Below are 27,810 nucleotides of genomic sequence, written 5' to 3' on the forward strand. Positions count from 1 at the left end.
ATGTGTCAATTTGCCATACTACTAACAGCAATTCTGCCATGGAAAGTAACCATGCCCAAGTAATTGCCTCTTGAAAATATACCAGAGTTCCCACACCACTCTGGTAATATGGAGTGGCCCTTAGTTACAATGTAAACTTATATTCCAGTTTTAGAGATAAGATGCATCTATAGCTAGTTACCACAGATTTTAAATGCCTTGCATACAAACGTCTTAATGCTAATTAAAAAAAATCACAATATGCCAATATTCACAATACATCATTATTGTAGGAAATAGTGGTAGACCTGTGTAAGAGGATTTGCTAAAGTCTAAATGGTTTTGATGGATCATTGCTAGGCTATTATTTAAAATGAACAGTACTTATAATAAAATATTTGTTAACATTTTGTACTAGCCATGTGAACAAATGCAAAAGGAGGAACTACATTGTGAGCTGCTTTGCACCATCATCATCCCATGGGTTATTTAAGGATTGATCTCCTCTCCAACAAGCTGTGCCCCCTGGATTCAGACATGACAAGCCATGCCTGGGAGGGAAATTAGGCAAATGGTGCCTATCAAATGCCACAGTTTAAACAATGATGGGAGTTGTAGTCCAAACACGTGTTTTGAGCCCCAGTGATCATGTGAACCAAGTCAGCATCTAGTAAACACCATTTGATGTGATTCAGAAACATCCTAAATCATCAATGACAAATGTATCAAAATTACTAAGCTATTCTTGTTCTCACACTCATGAGAAACTGGTTGGTTTTTTTCAGTGAAAGCCTTCTAAAGCAACATATTGGTGACTGAGCCTTCTTGGGGAAACGTTCTATTTCCAATGTTCAGACATGTGCCATTGCTTATGTAGCTGAAGTGGCACCATTCACACAAGAGACGTGGAACCCTGAGTTTTGCAGAAGTACCAAAATCTTTAGAAAGCATGGGAACCCGCCCCCCTCTCCAAAATATCCCAATGAGGAACAGACTGAGCATGCGTAGTGGCCATGGAATGTCAACTACTGGGGGGAGAGGGAAGGACTGAAGACCAATGGACTGGAGTATCCTGGATGAGGGCATGGCTGGTTAACTAGAACAGTGAAGAGGAACATTCTGTTTCAGGCCCTGCATGTTCTATAGTAACCATGAACGTGACTTATCCCATCCTTGTCAAGGTTTTCCCCAGAGATATTCCCAGGGAAGACCATCTTCTTGGCCTAAAAGCAGGTTGAGGATCCTCTAGCAATCCAGATGTTGGATTTAGCTCCCTTCGGTCCCAGCCAGCATGGTCAATAGTCAGGGCTGATGGGAATTGTAGTCCAGCACTGGAGAATCAGATTCCCCACCTCTGCCCTTAAAGGTTTATCAGTTTTGCTTGTACCTTCTCCTCCACCTAATAAATGGTAATATTAAACGGTAATATTTACACACAGAGAAGTTCTTAACCTGTAGTTTAGGCCATAGACATAAGGGTTATTCACTTTAACTTGAAATTCCCTAACATAGTTATGAAAATTAAAGCTGGTGGAGTAACTAGTATACTATTGTTCTAATATGGAGAAGCAATGTCCAAAGTGAATGCAATATGGCAGAACATAAAGTCCTACTGATGTAACTTCACTCCTTGTCAGAGGGTTTTAATCATAAAATTCTCCTTTTCTATAACCACCTTCCCCACTCTAACATGAAGAAAAAAGTATATTCCCACCTGAGAAAGATTCCACTGAGTTTGTTGATTCTGCTGAATGCCATATTTCTGTGGTGGGGCTATTTGTCCCACCATTGTTCCTTGGGGTCCACCAACATTTTGAGGAAGTCCTAAACCAGCAGTTTGTGTCGTGACAGAAAAGCCATTAGGCATTCCCATGCCCACCATCATGCCTGCATTCTGTCCTATGACAGGCAGCGATTGTCCCATCATGTTTCCCATCATTGCAGGGGCTGCAGGTACAGGCACAGGCACTCCCATGGCTGGAAAACCTTGAAAATGGCCTGCTGGTTGTGTGGGAAAGGGCAAAGGCTGTGGTCCCATGAATACACCTGCATTCGACAAAAGGGGAGGAAAAGGAGGAGTGTTATATCAGTGAAGGCTTACATTCTAAACAAAAGACTTCTCCCCAAATTTCAGTTGTAGCTGACAAAAATTTCAATCTATGAAAACGGGCACAGGGGACCAAGAAAAGTGGCTGCATAACTTATTTATTTTTAAGATCTACTGGAGGCTCAATAAGGAATCCCAATAGTGACAAGCCCACAATTGTTACAAATTAAAGGTGGATGGATTTATAACAAAACCAGGGGTACAAAATCTATGCACTTTAGCAATTATTGGTGCCTAAAAATTAGGCCTGGTAACTTGCAGCTGTCAAAGTGGTTAGGAAGCAAGCACGTGGTTTCAAGCATGTGCAGTGTTCTTCTCCTACAACAATGAGAATTCACAACAAGTAGAAGGTCTTCCAAATCAGAGGTTACAATTTCCACTAGGCATGATGTTTCAATTAAGTAGTAACCAAAAGAAAAGCAGCAGCAAAAAGAGGGGAATGCCACCAAGGAGATCAAGATCCCTCCTTTCACTAGCTTGCTCAGGACCTCCTCCCTCCTCCACCTTCCTCCCTCAAAAAACAATTCTCAATCCTGAATATTTTTTTCTTTAGACATGTTGCTTGATTATAGTTTTTTTTTTAATGTAAAACAAGGGAAATAAATCCAGCTTTACACAAACACACATGCCCAGCTGGGGGGTGGGGATTATTAGCACAGTTTGAAAACCAATTACCTGGAGCATTTTGCGGTGGCATAGTCCCTGTGCCATACAGTGACAAGATGGAGTCTTTGGAGAGTTGTTTCTTTGCTGATTCTTCTGATTTAGTTTGTTCAATGAACAGATCAAGATCTCCAGATGCAGCAGATAAGGTGGAACCTACAGGGTTCGTGGAAGCACTCTTGGAAATAAAAATCGAAGGAGACTACTGAAAAAAAGTTGCCACTGGAGAAATTAACTGACATGATAAATGTTTTCAAACCAAATAAAACTCATTTTAGATATAAGCTAAGTACCAAACTTGAGAATTACTAGTATCACAAACATTTGGAAGTACTATTATAAAAAATACACACCAAGAACTTCAGTGCTGACATAAATAGAACACAATACTAGTTACATATGTTTCTTTGGCATAAATCATAATGATATATATTACGAACAATAATCCAGAAGTTTATGTAATGGAAAACACAATTAGAGCAGCTCCACATTTTATGTAGCAAGTGTATTGTTACCCTGCAACAAATATGTAAGATTCATTTCTTCCACTTGTGCATACATGCATCTAGAAAAGTTGATTGGGCAAGGGCGACTAGATGTGCATACGCAGGTGCTTAAAGTTGCTAGTACACACTTGTGGGTGTTCCCTATTTTACATGTTTGCTGTACATTGATGTGACAACACTGTAGGAACACAACAAATACTTTTGCCACATAAACTGGAGCTGGCTTTAGTCAGGAACTAAGCCTACACTCTCTCACAATACTGGAATACAGTGGCCTAATCTACACTAACGGAGCAGGGATAATTACTAGGTTTCCCCCTTCTGCGATCATCATTCACAGGGCACATGCAATGGAAGTTTCCTGCAAGTAAAGGAGAGCCATTGTGGAAGGAGGTGTGCCCCGTGACGGCGCTTCCAAACGTGCATTGGCAGAAGTGGACGGGACTGGACAGATGGGTATGGGGCATGGAATTTTTTGTTTTTAATAACTCCTCTGAGATACGCACCAGTGCAAATACACAGAAATGCGGGAGGGATAAATACTGTGTTGAACATGCACTCCTGGCATCGATATGTGTTAAAAATATATATACACGGTTAGCGCCAAAAGACGCTGATAACCAATCAAAACCTGTGCCAAAAATGGCAGGCACCCACCCCCGCACATGTCCAAAACCACTGGACCCACCCCTTACAGCGGATAGGCTCACGCTGAACAGCAACAGCTTCAGGAGGGGGAGGGCACACCAGCCGCAGACTTTGGGATTGTGGTGAAAGAGCTGGAAAAACTGACAAAAGCAGTCAGCGATATTCCTGAGTAACGGGTCGTCCCTAGATCACCGCGGGAGTAGGTGAATGTCATGTGGCGTAGTAGGGACGACCTCAATACTATTCTGGAATAAACGGCTGGTGTACACAAGGCCAATGTCTTTTATAAAAATACCTTTTCTATTATCACTACTGAACGTGTATTGAATGCAGGATTGTCATAGATCTACCAGCTTATTTTTACAATTTGCAAAATTTACCAAACACATACACTATTGCAAAATGTCATTATCTGCGTGTATGTTATTCTTTTAGATTAAAAGTGTAAAAATAAAATGCACAAAGGTGGTCTCTGGACAACTCTTCATCTTCTCTATACTAGCACCGGATTCTTTGTGGCTTTATTTTCTTTTATTCATTACTCACCTCCATGTAACTTTGCAAGTACTCTTTGGAGTCTGTATTATAGTGCAAACCTTTTTTCAGGAGAAAACGTATCACCTAAAACTCATTTTTAGCTAGTTTATACTATTTTCTCAAATATACTAATGAAACACATGATTGGAAGAAAGCATTTCTTAAGACAAGGAATACTGAACAGAACTACTGTCCTGGATCTATGGCTTTCAACTAATGTAAGGCATGATTAAGTGAACTGGGTACAGGATTATATACATAAAATACAACTATAAACTGCTAGATTAATTCTCAAATTTATGATTAAGAACAAGATTTATGAAAATGATCTTAAGTGTTTTGCAAAGCTTGGATTTTGTGTTTGAATTCTGGAGGTTTGAAATGTGTTTAGAAAAGAACTGCACAGGAATCAATTTCATATTGTCCCACACACAATACCACAGGCATTTGTCAGGGGGCTTAGAAGTCAGATTGTTACATTTTTAATGAAATGAAAAGAATATGAAGGAAAACAAAATAATATACCTACAAAAATGGTAACTTTGGAAATAAAAACAAGCAAAACCAGAATTATGGCTAATTTGTTAAAGTAGGGCCAAAGATATAAGTTCAAATCCCCATTTAGCCATATAGTTCATTAGGTGACTTTAGCACGTCACTATCCCCTAAGGCTAATGGGGATTGCTGTGAGAACAAGGTGAGTGGGATCTACTCTATCATCCTAAGTTCCTAAAGGAAGGGCCGGATAAAAACTTTAAAGTCCTATAATCACTAAGGTGAGTATCTGTATCATTGAAAAGTAGAGTTGGAAGGGGCCTGTAAGGCCATCGTGTCCAACCTCCTGCTCATTGCAGGAATCCACCTTAAAGCATACCTGACAGATGGCTGTCCAACTGCCTCTTAAATGCCTCTAGTGTGGGAGAGCCCATGACCTCCCTGGGCAATTGGTTCCATTGTTGTACTGCTCCAACAGTCAGGAAGTTTTTCCTGATGTCCAGCTGGAATCTGGCTTCCTGTAACTTGAGCCCATTATTCCATGCCCTGCACTCTGGGAGGATTGACAACCTTTCAAGTATTTGAAGAGTGCTATCATGTCTCCCTTGAAGAGTGCTATCATGCCTTCTCTTTTACAGAGTAAACATGCCCAGTTCTTTCAGTCTCTCCTCAGAGGGCTTTGTTTCCAGACCCCTGATCACCCTCGTTGCCCTCCTCTGAACACACTCCATGAACATTCTCTGAACTCTGCTGCACAAAAGTTCTGTTTCTTTCCATATATACATTAGTTCAAAATATAGGTGGCATTAAAACTCTTTGCATATATTCATAATAAATTCTATATGTTATAGGGTTAAAACAGCAGATTAAGAGCAGAGTGAAAATTAAGGTATAAAACCTCTTCGTCAGCCAATGTTTGTGTCCAGCACATGCAGGAACTCAGTGTACCAGGGTGTTATGGGAAATGGGACATCTGTGCACACCTTCCCATATTCACATCCACATGGTCAAGGAACACTATCTGTAAGCTCATTTTCTTTGACTGAGTGGAGGGACTGGCTAAGCTGAGATATGAGGATGTGTACCACCATTCCCTGCAATGTTCTGATGCCTGTGTGCAGACATACTAATGGAGGAGACAGAGACATGTGATTTACACTCTATGGGAATGCTACTGTGTCCACATAAGAATGTTGCCCTGAACATTTGTGGAGGAGTTTGGATTTCCTCTCATCTATTCATTAGATGAAGCCCACTCCTATATCGTAACAGCAAATATTTATTATTTATTTACCCCTCTCTTAAGCTGAAAAAGGCTCCCAAATTGGCTTACAAAGATACCAAGTTACCTCACATGCATGTACACACCACTTGATGGACCTTTTCAAATATTGAGGTTTCCTCAGCATTATTGTGTGACTTTGACTGGACCAGGCAAATACCACTGCAAACAACCCCACTGCAGGGTAATCGTTTCAGTTTTATTTATAAAGCATAACTGAATTAGCTAGTAGAGACCTTTTTCTCTCTCACAACAACTGCAACTCTTACAATCCTTTAGTATGGGAAGTGACTGTGCCTGAATCAATTGCCTACTGCCAGTTGCTGGTGCCTGTGCAAGCTTACCTGTGCCATTTTGAATGCCTGGTTACTCAAAAGTACTGTTTCTTGTGTCCCCACCATCTTTGGAAGGTGTACAGTCCCCCTCATCACTGCTGAAGCACTGCAAAACCTCAAAACCTGTCTCTAGAAAGAGCTAATCTCATCCAGTTTCACTGGTAGGGGACAGGGCTATTCCGACAGATGAGTAGGACTAGTATGGTGCTATAGCAGAACTGCTGCTAATATCCAAACTCTTACCACTTATAACTCAACTTCCCCTTCTGAAGATTATGGTTTGAGCAGTGACACAAGTCATATGAAAGTGCTCTCTCTGAGTTCTCATCTGTGACAGCTGTTTCACACATGCAAGTCATCACTGGATATTAATATTGGATAAATTATTCAAGTTTTCTTCACTAGCCAAAAGTTTAAAGGGTATTATTGCTGGAGTATTTAAAATAAGCAAAGCACTGCATAGCGAATTAAAAAAAGAGAAATCCCTGCCCGAAGGCTTACAATTTGTGCATCAAAAAGAAGAAGGGTAGGGAGAACAGAAAGGGAGATGAGAACATGAAATGGTAACGCATTGCTCCATTCTAAACATGGACAATTGTTAAAAGTTGATGGAAATTTCCTTTCTTTTCACATTTTTGGGTGGGTTTTTTTTTGTCCATTCCCACACAACACACAAATGTTTCAGGAAAGCTTTTAAAAAGAAGAATGGCAGATGGCAGCAGAAAACATCTCTCGAACACACATACACAGCCTAAGAAAAAGCAAGGAAAGAAGAGGGAGAGAGCAAGTGAAGATAATGGAAAAGGAATTACGCTTTTCTCTGAGCCTAATCTTTTTCAAGGAACAGCATAAAAAAAATAGGAAAATGTCACAATACTGTTAATACTGCAGGTAAATAAAAGGATTATTAAAGCAAAAATCTATATTCTTAATCAAATAAGTTAACAAAATGGGGGCATAACTCCTACCAATATTTATCCATTCCAGATAAAAGCAAATACTCAAACAATACAAATACAGATTTAAAACATGTCAAAGTGGTCATAACACCTCAATAAATGTGCTTCAAAGAATATTTCCTGGGCCTTGTACAGACCATAGTGAAAACCTCTATTCAAGGAAACTCAACAAAACTATTAAGCAATCAGCTGGACTAAGAACATTAGTAGAGCCAGGCTGTTAGACCAAGAATCAATCTAGTCCAGTATTTTGTTCACACAGCCAACCAACTGCCTGTGAGAAACCCCTAAGTAGGATGTGAGTGCAATAGCACCCTCCTACTCATGTTCCCCATCTATTGGCATATCTAGGCATACTGCCTCTGATACTGGAGGTCGTTTATAGCCACCATGACTAGTAGCCAATGACAGCCTTCTCCTGCGTGAATTTGTCTAATCCCCTTATGGTAGCAAATTCCATAGTTTATGTGCTGTGTGAGCAAGCACTTCCTTTTACCCATCCTGAATTTTGCACTGTTAAGCTTCAAGGAATGACACCCCCCCCCCAGTTGTAGTACTAATGAGAGGGAGAAAAATGTCTCCCTATCCACTTTCTCCACACCATGCATAATTTTTGGCATATAATTTTGTTTACCAGCTTGGCCTCTGCGCACTTTTAAACCAAGGCTACAGAAACACAAGCTTCTTGGGGGCCAAACCTAAATCTCCAGGATTCCCTAAAAGGGGCACAAGGCCCCTTCCTGCCTCCCTTTTCCCTAACAACCAACTGTTCGGTGGTTTCCCAGCTTCTGTGCAGGATTTTTTTTACCATCCTAAAAAGTTGAAAATGCCTCTCCTAAGGCTTAGTTGCCAGCAGTAAGAGGTTCAAGCTAAAACATACGCTGGTATTTTTGTTGTTTTGGCTCCACTCACCACTAAAATATGCCCCTGCCAGCAAGAGCTTCTCCAAAATTGAATTCAGCCAGAAGGGTAATAAGAGTTCTGCACCCCTGCTTTTAACTAACAGGTATGCTTTTCTATCACCAAAATGTGTCGGACTAGGTCACCTCACTAATTCTGATAAGAGCGCTTCTGTTTGGCTACTACTAGTTTGCAATCCCCTGAAAAAATACCCTAAGAGAGATGCCCCCAGGTCTTCATGGATTAGAATCATAAAATAGTAGAGTTGGATGGGCCTACAAGGCCATCGAGTCCAACCCCCTGCTCAATGCAGGAATCCACCTTAAAGCATCCCTGACAGGTGGTTGTCCAGCTGCCTCTTGAATGCCTCTAGTGTGGGAGAGCCCACGACCTCCCTAGGTAACTGGTTACATTGTCGTACTGTTCTAACAATCAGGAAGTTTTTCCTGATGTCCAGCCGGAATCTGGCTTCATGTAACTTGAGCACATTATTCAGTGTTCTGCACTCTGGGATTATATACTGTACCTTTATGTTGACAACAAGCTTCTGGTCGGCCTACCTCAGCATTTTGCCTCAGCCAATGGCCTGCTGAATTCCTTCTCGGGGAATTTAATAAGCATGGCAAGTTGATTATATCAACAAGGTTTGTCCCACAGTATCAAAACCACAGTATCTCTAAACATGACGGTTGCTAGGTCTGTAATGGATAAATAGCCATAAACAGACCTATCTAAACTAAACATTATACTACGTACAGAGTTCAAATATGCTTAGTTTTCTGATGTTTGTAGAAAAATTATACACAACCAAAATTGATATCCCAGATTCATAGCACATTCCCCAGTCCAGCCACTGAAGAGTGATAAAATATGAAATGGGATGGCTAACTAACCCTAAATATAGGAAGGCATTCTCCTTAGCAAGGTTCAATGTTCTCCCCTCCAAGCTATTAGAAGGCAGATTCAAGAAAATTCCAAAGAATATTAGATGCTGCCCCTGTGATGACATCGAGGTGGAGTCCATTTTGCATGTACTATTTTACTGCAGTTTATTTATTTATTTATTATTTATTTATTTATTACATTTCTATACCGCCCAATAGCCGAAGCTCTCTGGGCGGTTCACAAAAATTAAAACCACAGTAAAACACCCAACAGTTTAAAACACAATTACGAAATACAGTATAAAAAGCGCAACCAGGATAAAACCACACAGCAAAGTTGATATAGGATTAAAATACAGAGTTAAAACAGTAAAATTTAAATTTAAGTTAAAATTAAGTGTTAAAATACTGAGTGAATAAAAAGGTCTTCAGCTGGCGACGAAAGCAGTACAGTGTAGGCGCCAAGCGGACCTCTCTGGGGAGCTCGTTCCACAACCGGGGTGCCACAGCGGAGAAAGCCCTCCTCCTAGTAGCCACCTGCCTCACTTCCTTTGGCAGGGGCTCATGGAGAAGGCCCCCTGTAGATGATCTTAAGGTCCGGGTAGGTACATATGGGAGGAGGCGTTCCTTCAGATAACCTGGCCCCAAACCGTTTAGGGCTTTAAATGTTAATACCAGCACTTTGAATTGGGCCCGGACCTGGACTGGCAGCCAGTGAAGTTGTAAAAGGACTGGCGTAATGTGATCTCGCCGGCCAGTCCCTGTTAATAACCTTGCTGCCCTGTTTTGCACCAGTTGAAGTTTCCGGACCGTTTTCAAAGGCAGCCCCACGTATAACGCATTGCAGTAATCCAAACGAGAGATAGCAGTTACTATCAAGAGACCAAGAAAGACCTAATATGCCCTACTATACAGCATTTCCCCAGTCACTCTCCTGAGTCTCTTATGATTATTTTACTTCATGGTACCAATAAGCCCATTACTGAACAAGTGACCAAATTTTTGAATCTAGCTATTCTCATTAGACCACTCATGGATGTCTGATCATTATTTTAAACCTATTGATTAGTACTTCTACAGATTTTGTATCCCTTCTTCTTTACCATCATGTATTTTTATTACGTCTGTGTACTTATATGTTGTAATAGTGGTCTGTTGACTGTAAATAAAGATTGATTGATTAATTGATATGAAATGTTTGTGTACAGCCAAGGGGATGCTTGTATAGGTAGTCTCAAATTCTTCTTCCATTGTTTCAGATTTGAATAACTTCTTTACTCTGTACATTTACTTTCTAATTATACATTCCATTGAACTTCATTGGCAAATGCAACTTTTGGAATAGTTAGAATGAAATAAGTGGTCAAGGGCAAACATTCCTGAACTCTCTTTACAACAAACTACTGAAGTTGATCCTCCAATGCCGTAGGGGTACGCATGTCCCTGAATTGCTACAAGCATTACAGTCTTCATTTATGCTAATACTAGACACAGCAACATCCTGCTGTAACTACATAGGTTTATTACATAACCAATACAACTTTGATTGCCTGCCAACCGCTCCAGCAAAAGGTGATTGGACAGCTGAGATATTTTATCCTTATACTACTAGGCATGCTTTTCATTTCTAAAGTAAACATTTCAATCTCTGAATCAATACATTTCAAAAAAGATAGAATGCTAAATTCACATTTCTGCTGCTTACCTGGGAAGGAGGTATAGAAGTTGCTGGCAAAGGATTAGAGATCATTGGTCCAAATATATCCAGGTCATCATTTAGTACTGCAGCAGAAGTAACAGTGCTTCCATTTGTAATAGAGGAATCAGCAGGACCATCTAAAATTACAGTGTTTTAGAATGAAAAATGTTAAACCTGATTTTGATAATTACAAAGTATGTACATACCAAGCCAATTGCACTGCCAGTGCTTAAAGGCATTCTGTGTTGGCAGAAATTTTGAACTATTTGAATACTAGAGCAGCATCCAGACTCGTCGAGTATTCTGCCAGCTCCCTGTAATTTAAAAGCTCCAGCGTGCCAATATAATTAGGAAGATTTGAATGTATTAAACACAGCCTAATGGCATATATGCTGGTTTAGCAAAATTATACATTTTTACAGGACTTCTACTGCCTTGTCAAACAGTTACCAGCATTACAGGTTTTACAATACAAAATGCATCCGTATAATGACCTCCTCCCAAAAAGAGTGAACTACTTGGCATTGCCAAAACATATGTTTAAAAGTAGCATCAGCTGTGTTACACCTCCAACAATTAGCCAACTTACACAAACCCTTATTAAAGAGACGTTGCAGCATCCAATAGACACAAAAGAAAAGTTTTTGCTGAATAAGATGCAACCTGAGATCCTTAGGTGCATCAGATACAAATGCCAAGATGGCAATCCATTGATTAGGCAAAAATGGGACAATCCAATTCCCTATTGCGGTTCTGCTTAAGACCCTGCTTAATATTTCATATTTATTCACTAATAACCAGTATTTATAGACATGGATTGTAGGGTTATTTCCCTGATTGGCCTAGATAAGTGCTTCCAATAGCTGAAGCTGTAAAAACAGCAGGCCCAAACTTAGACACTAACGAATGTTGCAACTGCATGTATTTCTGTTCAGCCATAGCCGGCAAATGAAATTTAGCTCCAAAACAGAGAACAACAAAAAGTCATCATCAGCACCCACCGACTGATCCAAGGTAAACATTGCCTTATGAGTCCATGTCCATCACAAAAACAACTTCTTACCAATGTTTAAATCTGTGTTTCTTCATAGTGTTAATTTATAGCATTAAAAATGGATCAAAATGTAATTGATGGGATATTATACACCACACATCTCTAACAGCCGTAACTGTGGGATGAACCCTATCCATTCCAATATGCCTGGAACTTAATACTATCTTTTTAGAGAGAGAGCCCAGACAAGAAGATTCCACTACTGACCAAGGTTGAAAATCTGATTTAAATGGAAAAGAACAAAATTTAGTACAAGTCAACAAATAAGCCTGATGATATAACACTAGATCTGGAAAACTAAACCCACCTTCTTTAATTGGAAGTTGCATCCTTTTCAAAGATAACTGTAGCAGACAGGAAACTCTCAAAAATTTACAGAATAAAGAATTTATTTTTTGAAAATGTTTGCCAGGTATAGATAAGATATAACAAACAGTATATCATCTTGAGTATATTTACATTGCCCCACGAACTCAGCTCTAAAGATGCCCATCTATCTAAATCCTGAGTGATCTCATTAATCAATTTAATGAGTCATGAATATTCTTTCTAATAGCACAGGCCAGAAATTCCAAACATAAATCAAATAACAAAAGAGAAAGTGGATACCCCTGTCTGGTACCTCTCCTAAGTGAAAAGAACACTCCTTAATATTTACTGAGTTACATGCTCTTTTAAATTATCTACCTGCTTCCTGGAAGTTAATGCCTGGTCAGCGTAAATGGATTCTCTGTGCCCTTCTGACAACAAAACACTGGAAGGTTAAACGTTCACCTCCTATAATGCAATGGATTGAAGACCATACAACGCTTTCAACATTTGAAAGGTAGGATATAGATGCCACCTGTGAATGGCTACTTATCTGGATATTTGGCCTGCTTCTGTTGAAATTTATGTATAGATCTTACGTTTGCATTGAAATTGATATGTTCAAATATATGTAACCATATATGTTCTCTCTTTTTTCTTCTTTTGTAGAAATTTTATAATAAAAATAAGTTTAAAAAATTACGGATTTTACCTCTGTCTGCTAATACATTCTGAGAAAATACAAGCTATTGATATATTAATTTCTTCCAATTAGTGTTTTCTTTGCAAGAGGCTACATAAACCTCTGTCTTGAATCTCCATTCACTCATCTGAAAACTGAAGATCTCAAGGTCGAGAATTATTTGCATTCTTTACCATTATTTAGGAACTAAAGGTAATTGTGAAGATCTCCCCTAATACCTTGTCAGAAGTTTGCTTTCTAACATGTACATTCATGTCCTCAAGGAGCGTCGAAGCACAATGAAAGGGGGTAAAGAAAGAGCCCTCTGCAGATCTCTTGACTTCTCATACACTCAAAGAGTGACCTGAGCAACTTGGTCTCCTGAAAACAGCTTGCCCCAGCAGGTGAAGGGAGTAGGTCAGCAATAAGGAGCTGATCAGCTTACAGGATCACAAGCCTATCACTGTAACCAGAGTGGAGTGAGTGGTGCGGGAAAGGCTTCAGCTGGCTTACTTCCCAGAGACAGAAAATCCATTCTCCTACAGCTCCACAACTGCAAAGGCTGAGTCTCAATAGTGGGCTTCAATTTTATAGATGGGGAATTCAGCCTCTCTAGTTTTGGGGGTGGGATGTTTTGTAGTTTTCAGCCCTAGAAAGTCTTTCTTTCCCAAGAGACAAAAGGATTGGGAACTCTTGCTGATTTATTTCTTGTTTCCCTCAGAATAAGCAAACCAGCAGCACATTTTAAAATGTTTTCAAGGTACCTATTGTCCTCCTCTAAATTGGTGTACAAGAGAGCTTCTAAGTGAAATCACCACTGATTTTGAAGGTTCCCTTTAACTCCTACGTGCAAATCCAATACACGTGTATAGGACATTCCAATACACTTCTGCTTTAAGGCTGCCCTGATCAGGATGTCCTTCCAGTAGGGACTGAGATCGACTCTCCTAAATCATAGGTGTTACACCAGCTTTATTAAGGTCTTTGTAAACACCGGTGATGCTAAACTAAATCTAATAGGCAAAACCTTGCCCTGAAAATGCTAGCTGTCTTCACAGAGCCTGAAGTATCTCCTGTATTGCTTTCTGTTAAGAATATGAAAGTACACTTCCAACAAGTCTATGCTCTTCCCAGGAGACCTGTCCTGGCCTTCCCACTTGCCACTATGGTCTGTCTGCTCCGTGGTTGTGGTGTTTGCAGGTCCATGATCTCCTTGCCTCCTCTCTGTTTTATCTAAAAGGGAAAGCAGTTGGGATGGAAAGCAAGTGGCATCTGTTTCCTTGTTCTGCTGCTGAGTCCCTCGGCAGCACTGCAACTGTTTGCTGTCTTGCCACGGTTGAGTCCAGGGTACTGTGTGTTGTGGCACTGAGGCTTTCCCTTGCCTATTTGGTATTCCTGTGTTTTCAGCAGCAGATAAGAACCTGGCAGTGGGCTACCACTGGTGTCTGGCTGGCTCTGCAAGAGAGGTAAGAAAGGAGCTCTGGTTCCACTGAAGTTGCTCCTTCTTCTTGTCCCTTTGGATTCCCTCCTTCCATTCCTGGATAAATAGGTTGGGAATTGGAAGGAAGAAGGGGAGGGAGGGGAGGGGCTAATCGAGAAAAAGGTAAATAACAACAATGAAGGCCTCTTAAGAGCTTCAGGCCATACCCACTATTCTGGTGCACCAGCCTAAACTGGGTAAAGGTTCCCCTGGTCACAGCCACTATCTGGGCATTTAGAAGCAAAGCTAGACCTAAGAGAATCCCAAACTAAGAACCTGACCTTTCCACAAGAGTGCTACCCCTTATCCAGAATAGACTGAAGTCCTGTCCCCTGAAAAGTCATCTTCACCACCAGGAGCACTTCTGTCTTGTCTGGATTAAGCTTCAATTTGTTAAAACCTCATCCAGCCCATTACTGCATCCCACTGATTCAGGATATCCACAGCTTCCCTGGAATCAGATTTTTTTTTTGGGGGGGGGAGATATTGATGACAAACCGCAAATCTCTAGACAACCTCCCCAGCATTTTCTTGTACATGTCAAACAGGATAGGGGACAAGAGGGGACCTTGCAAGACACCACAGGCCAAAAGCCAAAATGATAAGCAGAAGTCCTCGAGCACTACAATCTGAGACCAACCCTTTAAGAAGGAACAGAACCTCTATAAAACAGCATCCATAAACCCTATGTCAGCTAAGCGGTCCAGAAGATGCCATGGCCCAGGCTTTCCCAACCTTGTGCTCTCCAGATGTTTGAGACTACAACTCTTATATCATCCTTTAATTTAGGTCATGCTGGCTAGAGCTAATGGAAAAATCAGTGTTCTCAATCATGTGTAGAGCCTCCACCGATACAGGAGGCTGTCCTCTTCAGAAAGTCATCCTCTCCTCACACATTTAAACCACTTAGAGAATGCCTGAATTGGGCTATGATCATAATTTGATTCAAGAATTCTAACATGTACAGAATAAAGCCTTTATGAGATACTTCCTCTATGAATAATAAGTCCTTCAGTGGCAAATGCATAGTACAATCTAAGGGACACAGGGGCATTTGTTCATGCTTTTGCTAACTTCATTTTTCTCTTGTTATGAAAGTAAATGCAAAAGCACTATTGCAACAGTACACTAGAGATTCTACACTGAAGTCAGGTAATCAGAGTTGTGGTTCCCATAGCAACTGTAAATGTGCCACAATTTATATACTTGTTAATACAAAAAAGATTAACACCTCCCTATAAAATAGAATTCAGGAAGGGAGGGGGGATAAATGCATCACAGTTGTCCAAACCATAACAATTTTCTAACACTTGAGTTTTTGACATTTCAAGCAAACCCCCCACAATAGCGGTGATTCTTCTTGATAAAGTGCTAACAAGCTACCTTCTCCATCTTCCCTCGGAGGACATTAAAGCTTTAGGGTGTTCATAAAATCTGCCGAGGGGTCTTTGTTGCATAAAGCTTAGTTTCTCAGTGAACAAAGGCAGGACAAATGACCACAGGCTATCAGCTGTAATTGTAAATAACAGTGATGTTTAAGGTACAAACCAGGTCTCCACTCTTATATTGCAAATCTCAGATGTTCAGTCAGTTCCATTTTGGTTTCTCAATTCTTATTTTATAGTGCAGAATATTCTATTGCCTTGTATTCCTAGGTGGTATCCCTAATGGAAACAAATTTCTTTTTCCTCAGAATGCTTAATACTTTAGAGTTGCCATAGCCAAAGGTAAAGAGGCAGATGATAATCAGGACATGCAAGGAATTATTATGCAGTCATTACAATATAGCAGAGTACCTACTTAACCCATTCCTAAACAGTTCTATTTCTTTCTAGCAAACTAACTTCCAGGAGGCAAAGAGTGTAGAGTTTCATTTTATTTTTTGCACTCAAAACAAGTTCTGGGCATCAAGAGTGCCTTCCATTTCTTCTAAGAGAGATGGTGGCATTGTTTTGTCAAAACTGAATGAGAGGGGAGGAATGGGAAGCTAGAATCCCTCTAGGTACTGCCTTAACATATTATCAAGAGGCAAATTTTCAAGAAAAAAAACCCCTTTGACATATTGCAATAAATGTTAAATTCAATGGGTTGTATCCAGGCTCAGAGTAGATCCACTGAAATCAATCGGACAAGCTAGTCATACCTAAGCACCATTGATTTCAGTGGGTTTATTCTAAATATGGTTAAGTTTGGATCCATCCCAATTTTAAAACCAATCTAGGTATTTAATATGTATGAAGAAAGATGCAAAGGCTTAAAGAAGAATTGCTATCTTGTTTAATAGCTTTAAATATCTTTACCAGAATGTTTACATTTTAATTAGCTAAAATGAAGTCAGCAAGAAAGGCTTTTTTTAATCAACAGATTTGGAAGTATTTCTAAACAATTCTCAACACTGACCGAACTCTTTTTATGTGTGCACCCTCACAATAAAAGGTATCCAGAAATGAGTTCAATCAGTAATATATTAGACGTGGCAGTTTCTGTTGCAAAGAGGTTTATATGCAGGACAGAACTACCAAGGTCAGGTAAAGAAGAAAAAAGATACCACAAAACACCCCTTTTGACATTTACTCTATGGTTGCAGTCCTGAAATAGATACAAGATCATGTATAGTTGCTATTCCACTGATTGCTTTGAAACTGAAGTGAGTTCAAAATACAGCTGCTAGGCTGATAACTGGGGCCATAGCTAGACCTAAGGTTTATCCCAGGATTGTCCTGGGGTCAAACCTGTTCATCTAAGTGCCACACAGGGCATCTAGCACTCAGGCAGGGAGGAACCCGGGATGATCCTGGGATAAACCTTAGGTCTAGCTACAGCCTGGGACTAGTCCATGTGAGCATTGCTCTGTTCCATTTATGGTACGTTTGCCGAGTGCACACTCAAAAATCTTTTTGGCACCATTTTTATTTTCAGAAGATTTAACTTTTTTTGTCCTGATTGATATGCTGTTTTGTGTTTTATTTGTTTCTGTATTTTTTTTTTATTGAAAGGTGACACATAAATCTAGAAACTGCACTTCTCATTCAAGGTCATGTCCTTGACTAGGAGCATGTTCAGGGATTATTTACAAAGGAGAAATCTCAACCCAGTAAGAGTTCTCAAAAGCATAAAAACTATTCCTCGATTCTTTGACTGTATGGGAAAAGTAATCCAGGCTGAACCTGAAGCTCACTACAAGAACAAGTAACGCTTAGGTGAGGTATGTTAAAAAAAAATAGACACACAAATTCATGGAGGACATCTCTTCAACTGTTCTTGATACTTAAATAAAACCTACAGGTTCATAACAGCTTATTTCAGTAAACTATATTGAAGGTTAACCACAAGTTATGCAAGTTAAGACGTAAAGCTAAACTGTGGTTAGGTTAAAAAAAACCACAGAAGCAAAAGTTTTGGACTTCTTTGCAGGTGTGCTAGAAGAAAGGGGAGTGCATGGGGCCAAGGCTTGTCCAGGCAATACTAAACCATAATTTAGCATTACATCTGAACGAGTTCGACATGCCATATGACAGTGTTCTTCAGTGCAAGGCCTGAATGCCACTGGCAGCTCCCAGTCAGCTCAAGTGCGGTTCTCTGGGTCTGTCTTTCTGCACTAGCTGCTCACACTCAGTGGTGGCTCCCTAGCTTTGCCTCCATGCTTGCTTTAACAGTGGGCAGAATGCGGTGCTCCAGATTACCAGGTAGGCTTTAGGGGTGGGGAGTCAAGAGACCTGCTGTTCATCAGCTCTAAGGTGGGGGAGGAGCGTGGAGAGAAGAAAGCAGGAGCAGTCAGCCAATTAGCTGTGGTGGGAGAGAAGCACAAGAGACGAAGAGCAACATGATTAGCTCACCACAGTGATGCGCTGCACAGCCATTGGAGGGGAAACTGAATGTGCAGGTGAGAAAGAGAGAGGCAGTGTCAATCCTGTATAGGGAATAAACCCTGGAGTGGTGACTGGAGCGAAAGTGGCTCCTGCCTGAAAAATAGTCACGAGCATTGCCATACGACACCATCCTGATGTGAATTTTCCCACCCCTAACTTACGTTACTAGCTGCTGCTGGTGGTGAAATACAGTGCAATGAATGATATATTTCCAGGAATGGGGGCAGGGGAGAGAGAGCAGCTCTGTTTCCTGTAACAGCTAGTCCCAGCTTTAAAGTGGAATCCTTTCCCCCCACATTATATTTTTTTGCTAACATGTTTTCACATTTATCTCTGCACCATAAGGGCTAATTGATTTCTTTATCATCACTGCTGGATTCCCAGAATCAAAAACCTTTAAGTTGCACCAAAGAATCTCTACGGCATGCTGCTTACCCAGAAAGCCTCAAGGATGACAAGTTATTGTTCCTGAGGTGGGGTGAATGATACTAAGTAGGACAGGCATGGTCTGAAATATACCAACTAGTGACTACTGATTGTTTGATTAACAGTCATATTCTAATGTTTATTGAACAGCTTCCTGCTTTTCAATATAATTGAAGGTTAATAAGGTTACATATTCAACTACTTTTCAATCAGTATCTTCTTCAATGTCTATTACCCTTACGATAAATTTGAAGTGAAAGAGCATGGTAATTTACTTATACCCCCACGTAAAGGTTGGGATTATCCATTTTTAATGCTAATACATTGTGATGGTTACTTTAACATGTGCAACCATCCATATCCTTCTCTGTTTTCTGTATACTACATCTAATTGCTAAATGATGCATCAAATGGAAAATGAGTTTAGCTTCTTCTTACAAATTCAACCTTCCAATTTGATGAAAAGGTGCTTCAGTATTATGTAGTGATGCAAGATATCCCACAAAATGAGGAGTGCCATTTTTAGAAAGTGTCATTTTAAGAGAAAACGTGCACCTCCAAACTAGAAAATCCAAATGTTCTCAATGAACTGGTAACACAGCTGGGGTAGGCTCAGTCCACAACCAGTAGTCAGCAAATAAAAACTGCAGCATTGAAAACATGGCTCCCAAGCTTATCTTGCATATACTTTTGAAGTCAGTGCTTTTCACAAGCCTGCATGAACTAGGGATATCATTTATGCTTCAGATAAAACTTTGGGAGTCAAGGTAAGATTATTTAGTATTAAATTTTTTCTAGACTGAGCATTTTGTGGGAGTGTTGTTTTAGATTATGCCATTTTGTAAATGCTAATTAGGTGTGTTTTCTATCCACCAGTCTCTTGGAGACATGAGGAAAAGCCTAGTCGCCCGTCTTTTTTGCTACATCTTTGAAGATTTATAGGAGCCAATTTTTGGTCCTATTGGAAACCCTTGTATCTGGGGCATAAAAAAGTATTTTTAAAAAAAATTGCATTAAAAAGTTTTTAAAAATCTGTATAAAATCCTTTTCCCAATGATGAAGACCTTGTGGGTCGAAACGGGTTTGGGATTTATGTTTGTTGCATGTTTGTGGACCATTCTGTTCACATTTTAAGTGTACATATATGTTTTATGATTAAATATATTTTCTATGGACACATGATTTTATTTTAACAGGCATAGTTACACCAGAATTTGGCATATTGTTTCTAATCAGTTTCCTTAAACCTATTTTGTTTTCAAGTTTGTTTTTGGTTTAAGGTAACACTTCTTTATTAGATTTGTCACAACATGAACAAACCTCACAATATTCTTGGGTTTGCATACTCCCATCTCTCCCCACATAAGGCAATATTCCCTCCCTCCCCCTCTTGGTTTAAGGCAAACCATAGGCTGCAGTAAGTCATAGTTTGCAAGTTCAGGAAAAAAGCATAATATGGTTTACCTCAAACGAGGAAAGGGAAGGGTTTTGCATTATGTCTGAACTACGCATCCATCAATGATGGCTGGTAGATACCTGAGACGATTGGAGCTGAGTGAGCCACTTCAGTTTATATATTTTGAAATTCCCCTTATGTTAGTTTCTTCAGGTTAAAAGCTGAAACACTGGTCAATTTAATACTGATGCACCCACCTATCCACCCCTGAATCACCAAAAAGTGATCTTGACTTTTTCCATAGATATTGAGGAGCTATTTTCACAGATCTTATTAGTATCCAGGAAGCTCCCTCTAAGGCACTGAACAGTCTGGCGTCAGATAAATAATTTAAAATTTATGCAACACTTAAGAACGTGCCAAATGCTAACAGCCATTTATCTCCTTGCTAGCAACATATCCTCCTCAAGCATTAGCATTTTGGGGAACCAGATTTTTCTTTTTTAAAAAAACTTGCAGCACCATTTACTAAAATTTAGTATTTTTATTAATTGAATGCTTTCATTGTTTTGTCAGGTCAAGTTTTTTTCACTGCAGTTCATGTATGGTATCCAATGCATCGTGTCTTACTTTGCTATGTAGAATCTCTGCTCCTTCTCAATATTTCCATAGACATCTTTTTCAATGAGCAGTATATAACAAGCTTTAAGTACAGAAAAGAACTTCACATCATAAGGATACTGCCCCTACTTTCTAGCTTAAAACAAACAAAACAACCAACTACACATCCACAGAATATTAGGCTTATGCGCGCACACGCACACAAGTACAAAAGCTGGGGGTGGGGAATTTGTGGCCCACCAAATGTTGATGGACTGCAACTTCCAATGCCCATCCTCCCTCACTATTGGTTATACTGGCTAAGGCTAATGAGAGTTATAGATCGCCAACATCTGGAAGACCACATGTTCCCCACGCCTGTTCTAAGCTGTAGCTTAACTTAGCTTACCTGGCTTTCATTAACGTTTCATGCATGCTTGAGCATGTTGGTAATTCCCTTGACAAAGAGAGAGAGAGAGGAATCCACCTTCTATTTTTCTATAAGCTAAGGCTTATTCTTCTTTGTCTTGAGACTCTGACTTTCATGATTCTTCACTGAATCCAGTTCCAAATGATAGAAAAGTAATCAACTATACCAAACACTTTCTGGATTCTTCATGCTGATTGCTTTCCACCTCTCCCATCATTAATGTAGAATGATGTCTCTTGGTTTTACTTTCCTATTAAGCATATCCTTGTTTTTGGTATCTCTTGATGTGTAGTTGGCCTTTGAGTGAAATAAGGTTTGGTGGCTAGCTACAGTGAAAGGTTTGAGCCTCACTATCACAAACAGCAGATGACATGATTAACCTATATCTAGGCCGTACCACCAGGGCTTAAATGATGAGATGCTCTTCTTCATAAAAAGACACCCTGCATATAGAAACCAGATATCAGCAACAAGTACCCTAATCTGTTCTCCTTCCTGGCATGTTTGTGCAAGAAACTTGTTTTGTATGGAAGAGCATGCAAATCATCTGAGCACCCCACTTGCAGTCTGAAATGATACAGTCCAGATGCAGATGTATTATCTCATCTGCAGTTTGTGAGAACTAGGCCTTATTTAGACTACACAATTTTAAGTGCCCAATAACAGATCACAGTAAGAGTAAATGGCACCTTTTATACTCAAATAGAAAATAACCCATATATTCAAAATGTATCAATGGCAAATATATTGTGCAATGGAACTTCTGCTTTCATTGCTCCCCCTGCACCCTCCCCCATAGCTGCTATATCTGATTTTGAGGGATTTGGAGCAGATGTTGCAAATATACAAGGGGAGGGGGAATATGTTCCACCAACAGCATCTGTCCTGCTGGGAGATGGGATACTATTGGGTTTCGCCCAATGTTTTCGTAACGCATGAATGTGATCATCACTCCTAATATACTGTTTCCCAAACTTGGTTGTTCGGTCCTAATCCACTTGACCCAACATCTTATAGGCATATTACTATTAGAATTTACAATAATAAATTCTCGCCCAAACCTGTCATGTTACATAAACATAAATTTGTTTCTTTGTATTTTTTGCAGGAGTCATTCAGTCATCCATTTTATATTATTAGTTCAAACTGAATATTCATTGATAGCAGGTGTTTTAGAGAAACAGGATATTTCAATGAGATGGGCTAACCAACACTCCTGACACAGCACATCCTGAAACATGTGAAAATTCCTGCATTTCCATCAATGAGCTGTGCTCAATAAAATATGCAGCCTTAGCCTGCATAAGCTTTGTTTATTGGCATTTGATTTCTCCAAACTTCAGTCTGTCATAGCACTCAGAACTCTGAGGTGCAGACATAGCTTCTAAGGGTTTACTCTTTCACCAGAAATATCGTCCTTTATCATCCATGAGCCAGATCAGCCCACAGTCACCCTCGACTCGTCTCCCGCTCCTCAGCCCTGCCCCCTACAAGTCAAGCACAGATACACAGCAGTCTGAACAGTTGATTCTCACCGCCCACCCACCCCCGTAGCTCGCTTGCTATGAAAGGGGCACCGTTCAGAAGACGCCTTAAACCATGGCTTTAACCATGGAGGTTAAGCCAGAAAGCCGGGCTGTGTTCAGAAGACACCTTAAACCACAGCTTTAACCATGGTGAATAAAGCCAAAAGCCCATATTCACCGTGGTTAAAGCTGTGGTTTAAGGTGTCTTCTGAACACAGCCCGGCTTTCTGGCTTAACCACCATGGTTAAAGCCATGGTTTAAGATGTCTTCTGAATGGGCCCAGAGAGAGAGAGAGAGAGAGAGAGAGAGAGAGAGAGAGAGAGAGGTGGGGAGTATCACTACACAGACAGACACTGAGTTGGAGAGAAGGAAGCAGGATATGGAGAAACGATACAAGAGAGACAGAGATAAAAAAACCCTTTGGAAGGGACCATGACAACTGACAGATATCGGATTTTCAGATGGGGGGGGCAGAAAGAAAAGGAGTGGGTCCAACCACCTCTAGCATATGCCTCCCTGGCAAATTACCCCAGAACTAAAACTAACCACTCCATTCCCTACCTGGCAAGGAAAGGGGTTGAGGGGAGGAAATAGCAAGGCTAGAGCTGTGGGGGGGGGGTAAGATCAAAGGGGGAAAGGCCGATGAAGACAGAAGAAGACTGGGGGTGGGGGGCAGGAAGCAACTCCTTTGTTCTCTTCCTGTCCATGGAAAAGTGGCAAGTTCAAGAATGGGAAGGAGATTCTGGCATGCTAACATTTTTCAAGGTTTTTATTTAAAAACATCATTTGTAAAAAATGATGGGTCAGAGAGCTTCATGGTTGCCCTCAGAGATCCCCCCTGCCCTGGGCACCATGGAGCCCATGACCCCATGTTGGGGACCCATGTCCTAGAATAAAGAGCAAGTTTAAAATGCTTTTAATAACTAATTAAGAATACCACAAAGAAAGTACTACTTTAAACATAGCCAAGGGCCTGATTTCTCCAAGAGCATTTGCTTTATTCTCTGACAAGCAGACCCCATCTTACAACTAGTTTTTCAAATCCCTCAATTTCAAAATAAATATGTATCTGTGGGTGGTGTGGGTGGGTGGGGGTGCTGTTTGAGAAACCCAATTCAAAGGTCATGCAAAACTAGTGGAACGATTCTCTAGGACAAGGGCATTCAGCAGAAACTGTACAGTGCTCACACGGGTATTAGGGAGTTGTCTACTTTAAGAAGGCAAACCTAGCTTTAAAAATACATACAAATTTTTAAAGAGCTTAAGTGTCACAGTCCACAACACTTTGAAGATCACTTTGATAGCTTTCTGCTCCCTAAGGAGCTCATTACTTGTAGTTTAGTAGACAGCAATGCACAGACCCGCTTCACTTTTTCCCCATCTAAGTAAATGAGACTAAAACATCATTTTAGAGTTTAGCCAACAATATTTGACAGCATGTGGAAGAACACACACTTAGATTATTGCAAGACAGGTCCTGCCACAATTATTTTTATACAAGACAAAGGTAATTGATTACTTACCAAGTCCCAAAAGGTCAACAGTGGATTCTGGTATTTTCTTAGGGCTTGCTTTAAGCTCCAACTGCTGATCCTCTTTCTTCGGAGGCTTTATTTAAAAATAAAGGTTAATTTAGAATCAAAAACAAAATATCACAAATAAGTAATCTCGTCCAGGCTCGCCATTAATTTCAAAGTGTTTTGATTTCTTATATTATTATTACTAGCATGTAAAGGGGGCAAAAAGAATGGCAAAATATGCTGTTTTGTACCAGTATCTGAGCAAGTATTATAAATGCTAAATAGTACTTATAATGGCACATTTCCAAGAGTTCAAAGCAGACTTCCTCCTCATACTGCAGATGGGGAACTGAGGCTGAGATAGCAAGGGGTTTGTCTTAGGGAACTTCCAGCCCATGGGCCTAATCCTGCTCCCCACGTGGGGTTTCCTAGCCATACCCCTTTCCTTACACCACCAGTTGTTTCCTTGTCCACCTGTCCCTTGCCAGTTATCTAGCGATTTCCCACTGTTTCTGCATTATTTATTTATTTGTTGGTATTTTTAAAAGAGCAGCTAGAGCACTGCGAAACATATTTCTTAATTGGCTAACCTTTCCTTATACTTTTTTGCGTTTTTGTTTTGTTTTCCTGCCGTGATCAGCTCTAATTCAATATGCGAGTTGCTTCTGTGTAAACATGCATCGTATTGAGCCTCCTGTTGTGCTATTTTTTTTGAGTAAGCACGCATAATATTCTGCATCAATGTGCAAACATGGATATACTGTTCTGCCTCTGGATGTGTGATACTTCTGAGTAAAAATGCATAATCTCTTTCTCTGCTGAGCTGCACCATACCTAGTGAATAAATTGGTAATGATGGGATTTAGTGGGGATTTCAGAAGGACTTTTCAGCCTAGCCCACTTTTGACTTTGGCCCATCCATCACTGGAATGTGCCCCTGAGAGCTTTTCTGAAATGGAATTTGGCCCTTGGCTGAAAAAAATGTTCCACACTCCTGTTCTAGCAAGTTCATGGCAGAAATGTGATTTGAACTGGAGACATCCTGACCCATAACTTTGTCACCATATAATGCCATAACAAGTCACTGTGGTGGAGTAGTGCTTAGTGTCAAATTAGTATGAGAAGACCAAGACTCAAACTCCCATTCAGCTCAGCTAGTAAGCACACACTGACTATTCCTGAGCTAGTCATGATTTATTTATTTATTTATTTATGAGATAAGATAAATTCTGAAGATTAAATGGTGGGCTAAAAACCATGAACACTGCTCTGAGTTTCTCGTAGGAAGGGCAATTTATAAATACAATGATTCAATGATTAACATTAGTTAACAATAATTAACAGTAACGTTTCTTAACATTAACATACTGAAAAACTATGCTGATGCATTGGCTTAGACAAGATGACCACCACAAAGGATTGGTAATATTGAGTATTTTACTGTTATTTAGTACCTGAAGAAACTCAACGCAAGCCTGCCTGTATGCTTAGATCATCTTCTTGGACCCTCCTCTGAGTGCAGTCACAACCTGAGGTGATGCAGGTGACAACTGGAAAAAGGTCTCTTTTGGTTGTGGAGCCACGTTAATGGAATGGTCTCCCTAGGAAGGCTTGCCTAGCACCAACTACAACATCTTTTCAACACCAAACAAAGTCCTTTAGACTTCCCCAAGCTTTTAATTCTAAAATTCTTTTAATCTGTCGTGAAACTGTTTTAACTGCAGTTTCTATTCTGCTATTTATTCATGAGTGTACTAATTTTCTAATCTGTTGATTTTATTATTGCTTTTAGTGTAATTTTTGTAAGTCACCCTGGAAATGTTTATACACTTAAGCATACATTCATAAAAAGTAAAACTTGCAATGTTTCCTAATCCTTCCTTCAGAGGTTGAACGCTGAAGCATGGTGCATGAATGATGCAAGATCTTTTTACTAGAACAAGATGCAGTAAGTGCAGTTGAATTGTGAATTTTAGCAGTACTATATATTATTTTAAACTTCTACTTTAAAATATTAGATTGCTTTAAAAACTGTTTAGAAACTAGACAGATTAACAATCTAAAATTAAGTTTTACCTTGTATAATACTATAAAAAGCTATACTCTCAAAGTGGGCACCAAATGCCATGTGCCACTATAGTAGTATATTGCGTCAAGCAAATGAACCAATCTTGTTATGCTGCATGTCAACTGCAAGCCTACTAGAGAGGCACATGCATACTTGTTTTGTGGTGATAGCAAAAGCAAGTGATTTACTATATGCATGTAACATAAATCAACAGATCAAACAGCATGGATAAAACTGCCGTATCATCCTAAAGCACCCTGCAATTTTTATCACCATTTGCATCAGCTTCAGCACTATGGTCGGTACCATAAGAATTCTATGCCTCATTAAGAGCATTTCTACATGAGGCTTTTATTGCACACTTGTGACTGGTCACTCACAGAAGTTTGTGGGACCTCTACATGACGTCATGAACCTCCAAAGCATCTCCTGGCTTTCTGAACTTTATTCCACTTTTTAAAAGTTCAGAGATAAAGCGATAAGAAAAATTAATGTGAGATGTCGGCAGTGTGAAATGATGGCATTGCGCTGTAATTCAGCCACTAGATAGTGCTGTATAATAAAGATGAACCAAGAAAGGAAGTTTTGAATTTAATTTACTTCAAATCAAATCATGTATCTGCCATCTAAAGAAGCCCATCGTAATCCTGGGGGGAAAACGGAAGAAGAAAGCCCTGGTGGAAGCAGGATTTCAGCCTTATGTGATGAACCTCTAAGCAATGGCAATATTATGACATTTTTGACAAGCTAAGCCAGCTTCTATGCCATATGCCAATATAGGCAAAACGTCTATCTAGAACTGGAAAAAACAAAACGTATCTTTTTACTTAGCCATACCAATGTTATTTGGTTCCAATTGACTGGAGTACAACAAATTCAGAAATCATTTAAATGTAAAAGCTTTTCTACTAACATGCTCTTTGTGTTCTAACTAATGCAAAACCCAGTCAGCTGTGAATTGATATTAATCCATCTATAATGTATTAAACATTTCTATATCAAGACAGAAATGTTATAAATGTAATTTCCATAGTCATGTAGAACAGATGTCTCGTTCAAATTAATAACGCCTTCATTAGTAGAACCTTCAGCAGCCTAGTTACTTGTAATTTATAGTTTCTCAGGACACATCTCCTTTTGTAAGATCTGCATTTGTTCCAGTTTTCTACAATTTTAAGTAGCTGGGCAGCTAAAAGGGTCTTCAGAATATTTTTTTAAATGAAACAAAATTGCTAATACCTTTTAATTAGTACCCTCTATCAATAATTAAGGAAAGCATGCAAAGTTGTAAGATCATAAATAAAGAACATGAATGCACACACAGGATATTGGTTAGTATTTATAACACAACAATCCCCACCCCAGCAATTCAAATCCTGAAAACCAAGAGTGTTTGACAACAATGCAGAAAAATTGCAACTCTATAGGACAACCACTTCCCAGCCCACCTGATAC

At 39.8% G+C, this 27,810-nt stretch overlaps 1 protein-coding gene across 3 annotated transcripts in view; it reads right to left on the reverse strand.

The window, feature by feature from the left end:
- Positions 1-27,810, reverse strand: part of SMAP1 (small ArfGAP 1) — a 74,576-nt gene that overhangs the window by 2,784 nt on the left and 43,982 nt on the right. For all 3 annotated transcript variants that reach the window (XM_063125000.1, XM_063124999.1, XM_063125001.1), the window contains 4 exons: positions 24,291-24,375; positions 11,001-11,131; positions 2,762-2,927; positions 1,694-2,025 (listed from right to left, as the gene is read on the reverse strand). In XM_063125000.1, coding sequence (XP_062981070.1) covers positions 1,694-2,025; positions 2,762-2,927; positions 11,001-11,131; positions 24,291-24,375 — 714 coding nt within the window. The remainder of the gene's footprint in view (positions 1-1,693; positions 2,026-2,761; positions 2,928-11,000; positions 11,132-24,290; positions 24,376-27,810) is intronic.

Source organism: Elgaria multicarinata, chromosome 4, assembly GCF_023053635.1.
Source record: "Elgaria multicarinata webbii isolate HBS135686 ecotype San Diego chromosome 4, rElgMul1.1.pri, whole genome shotgun sequence".
Classification (NCBI taxonomy): Eukaryota; Metazoa; Chordata; class Lepidosauria; order Squamata; family Anguidae; genus Elgaria; species Elgaria multicarinata.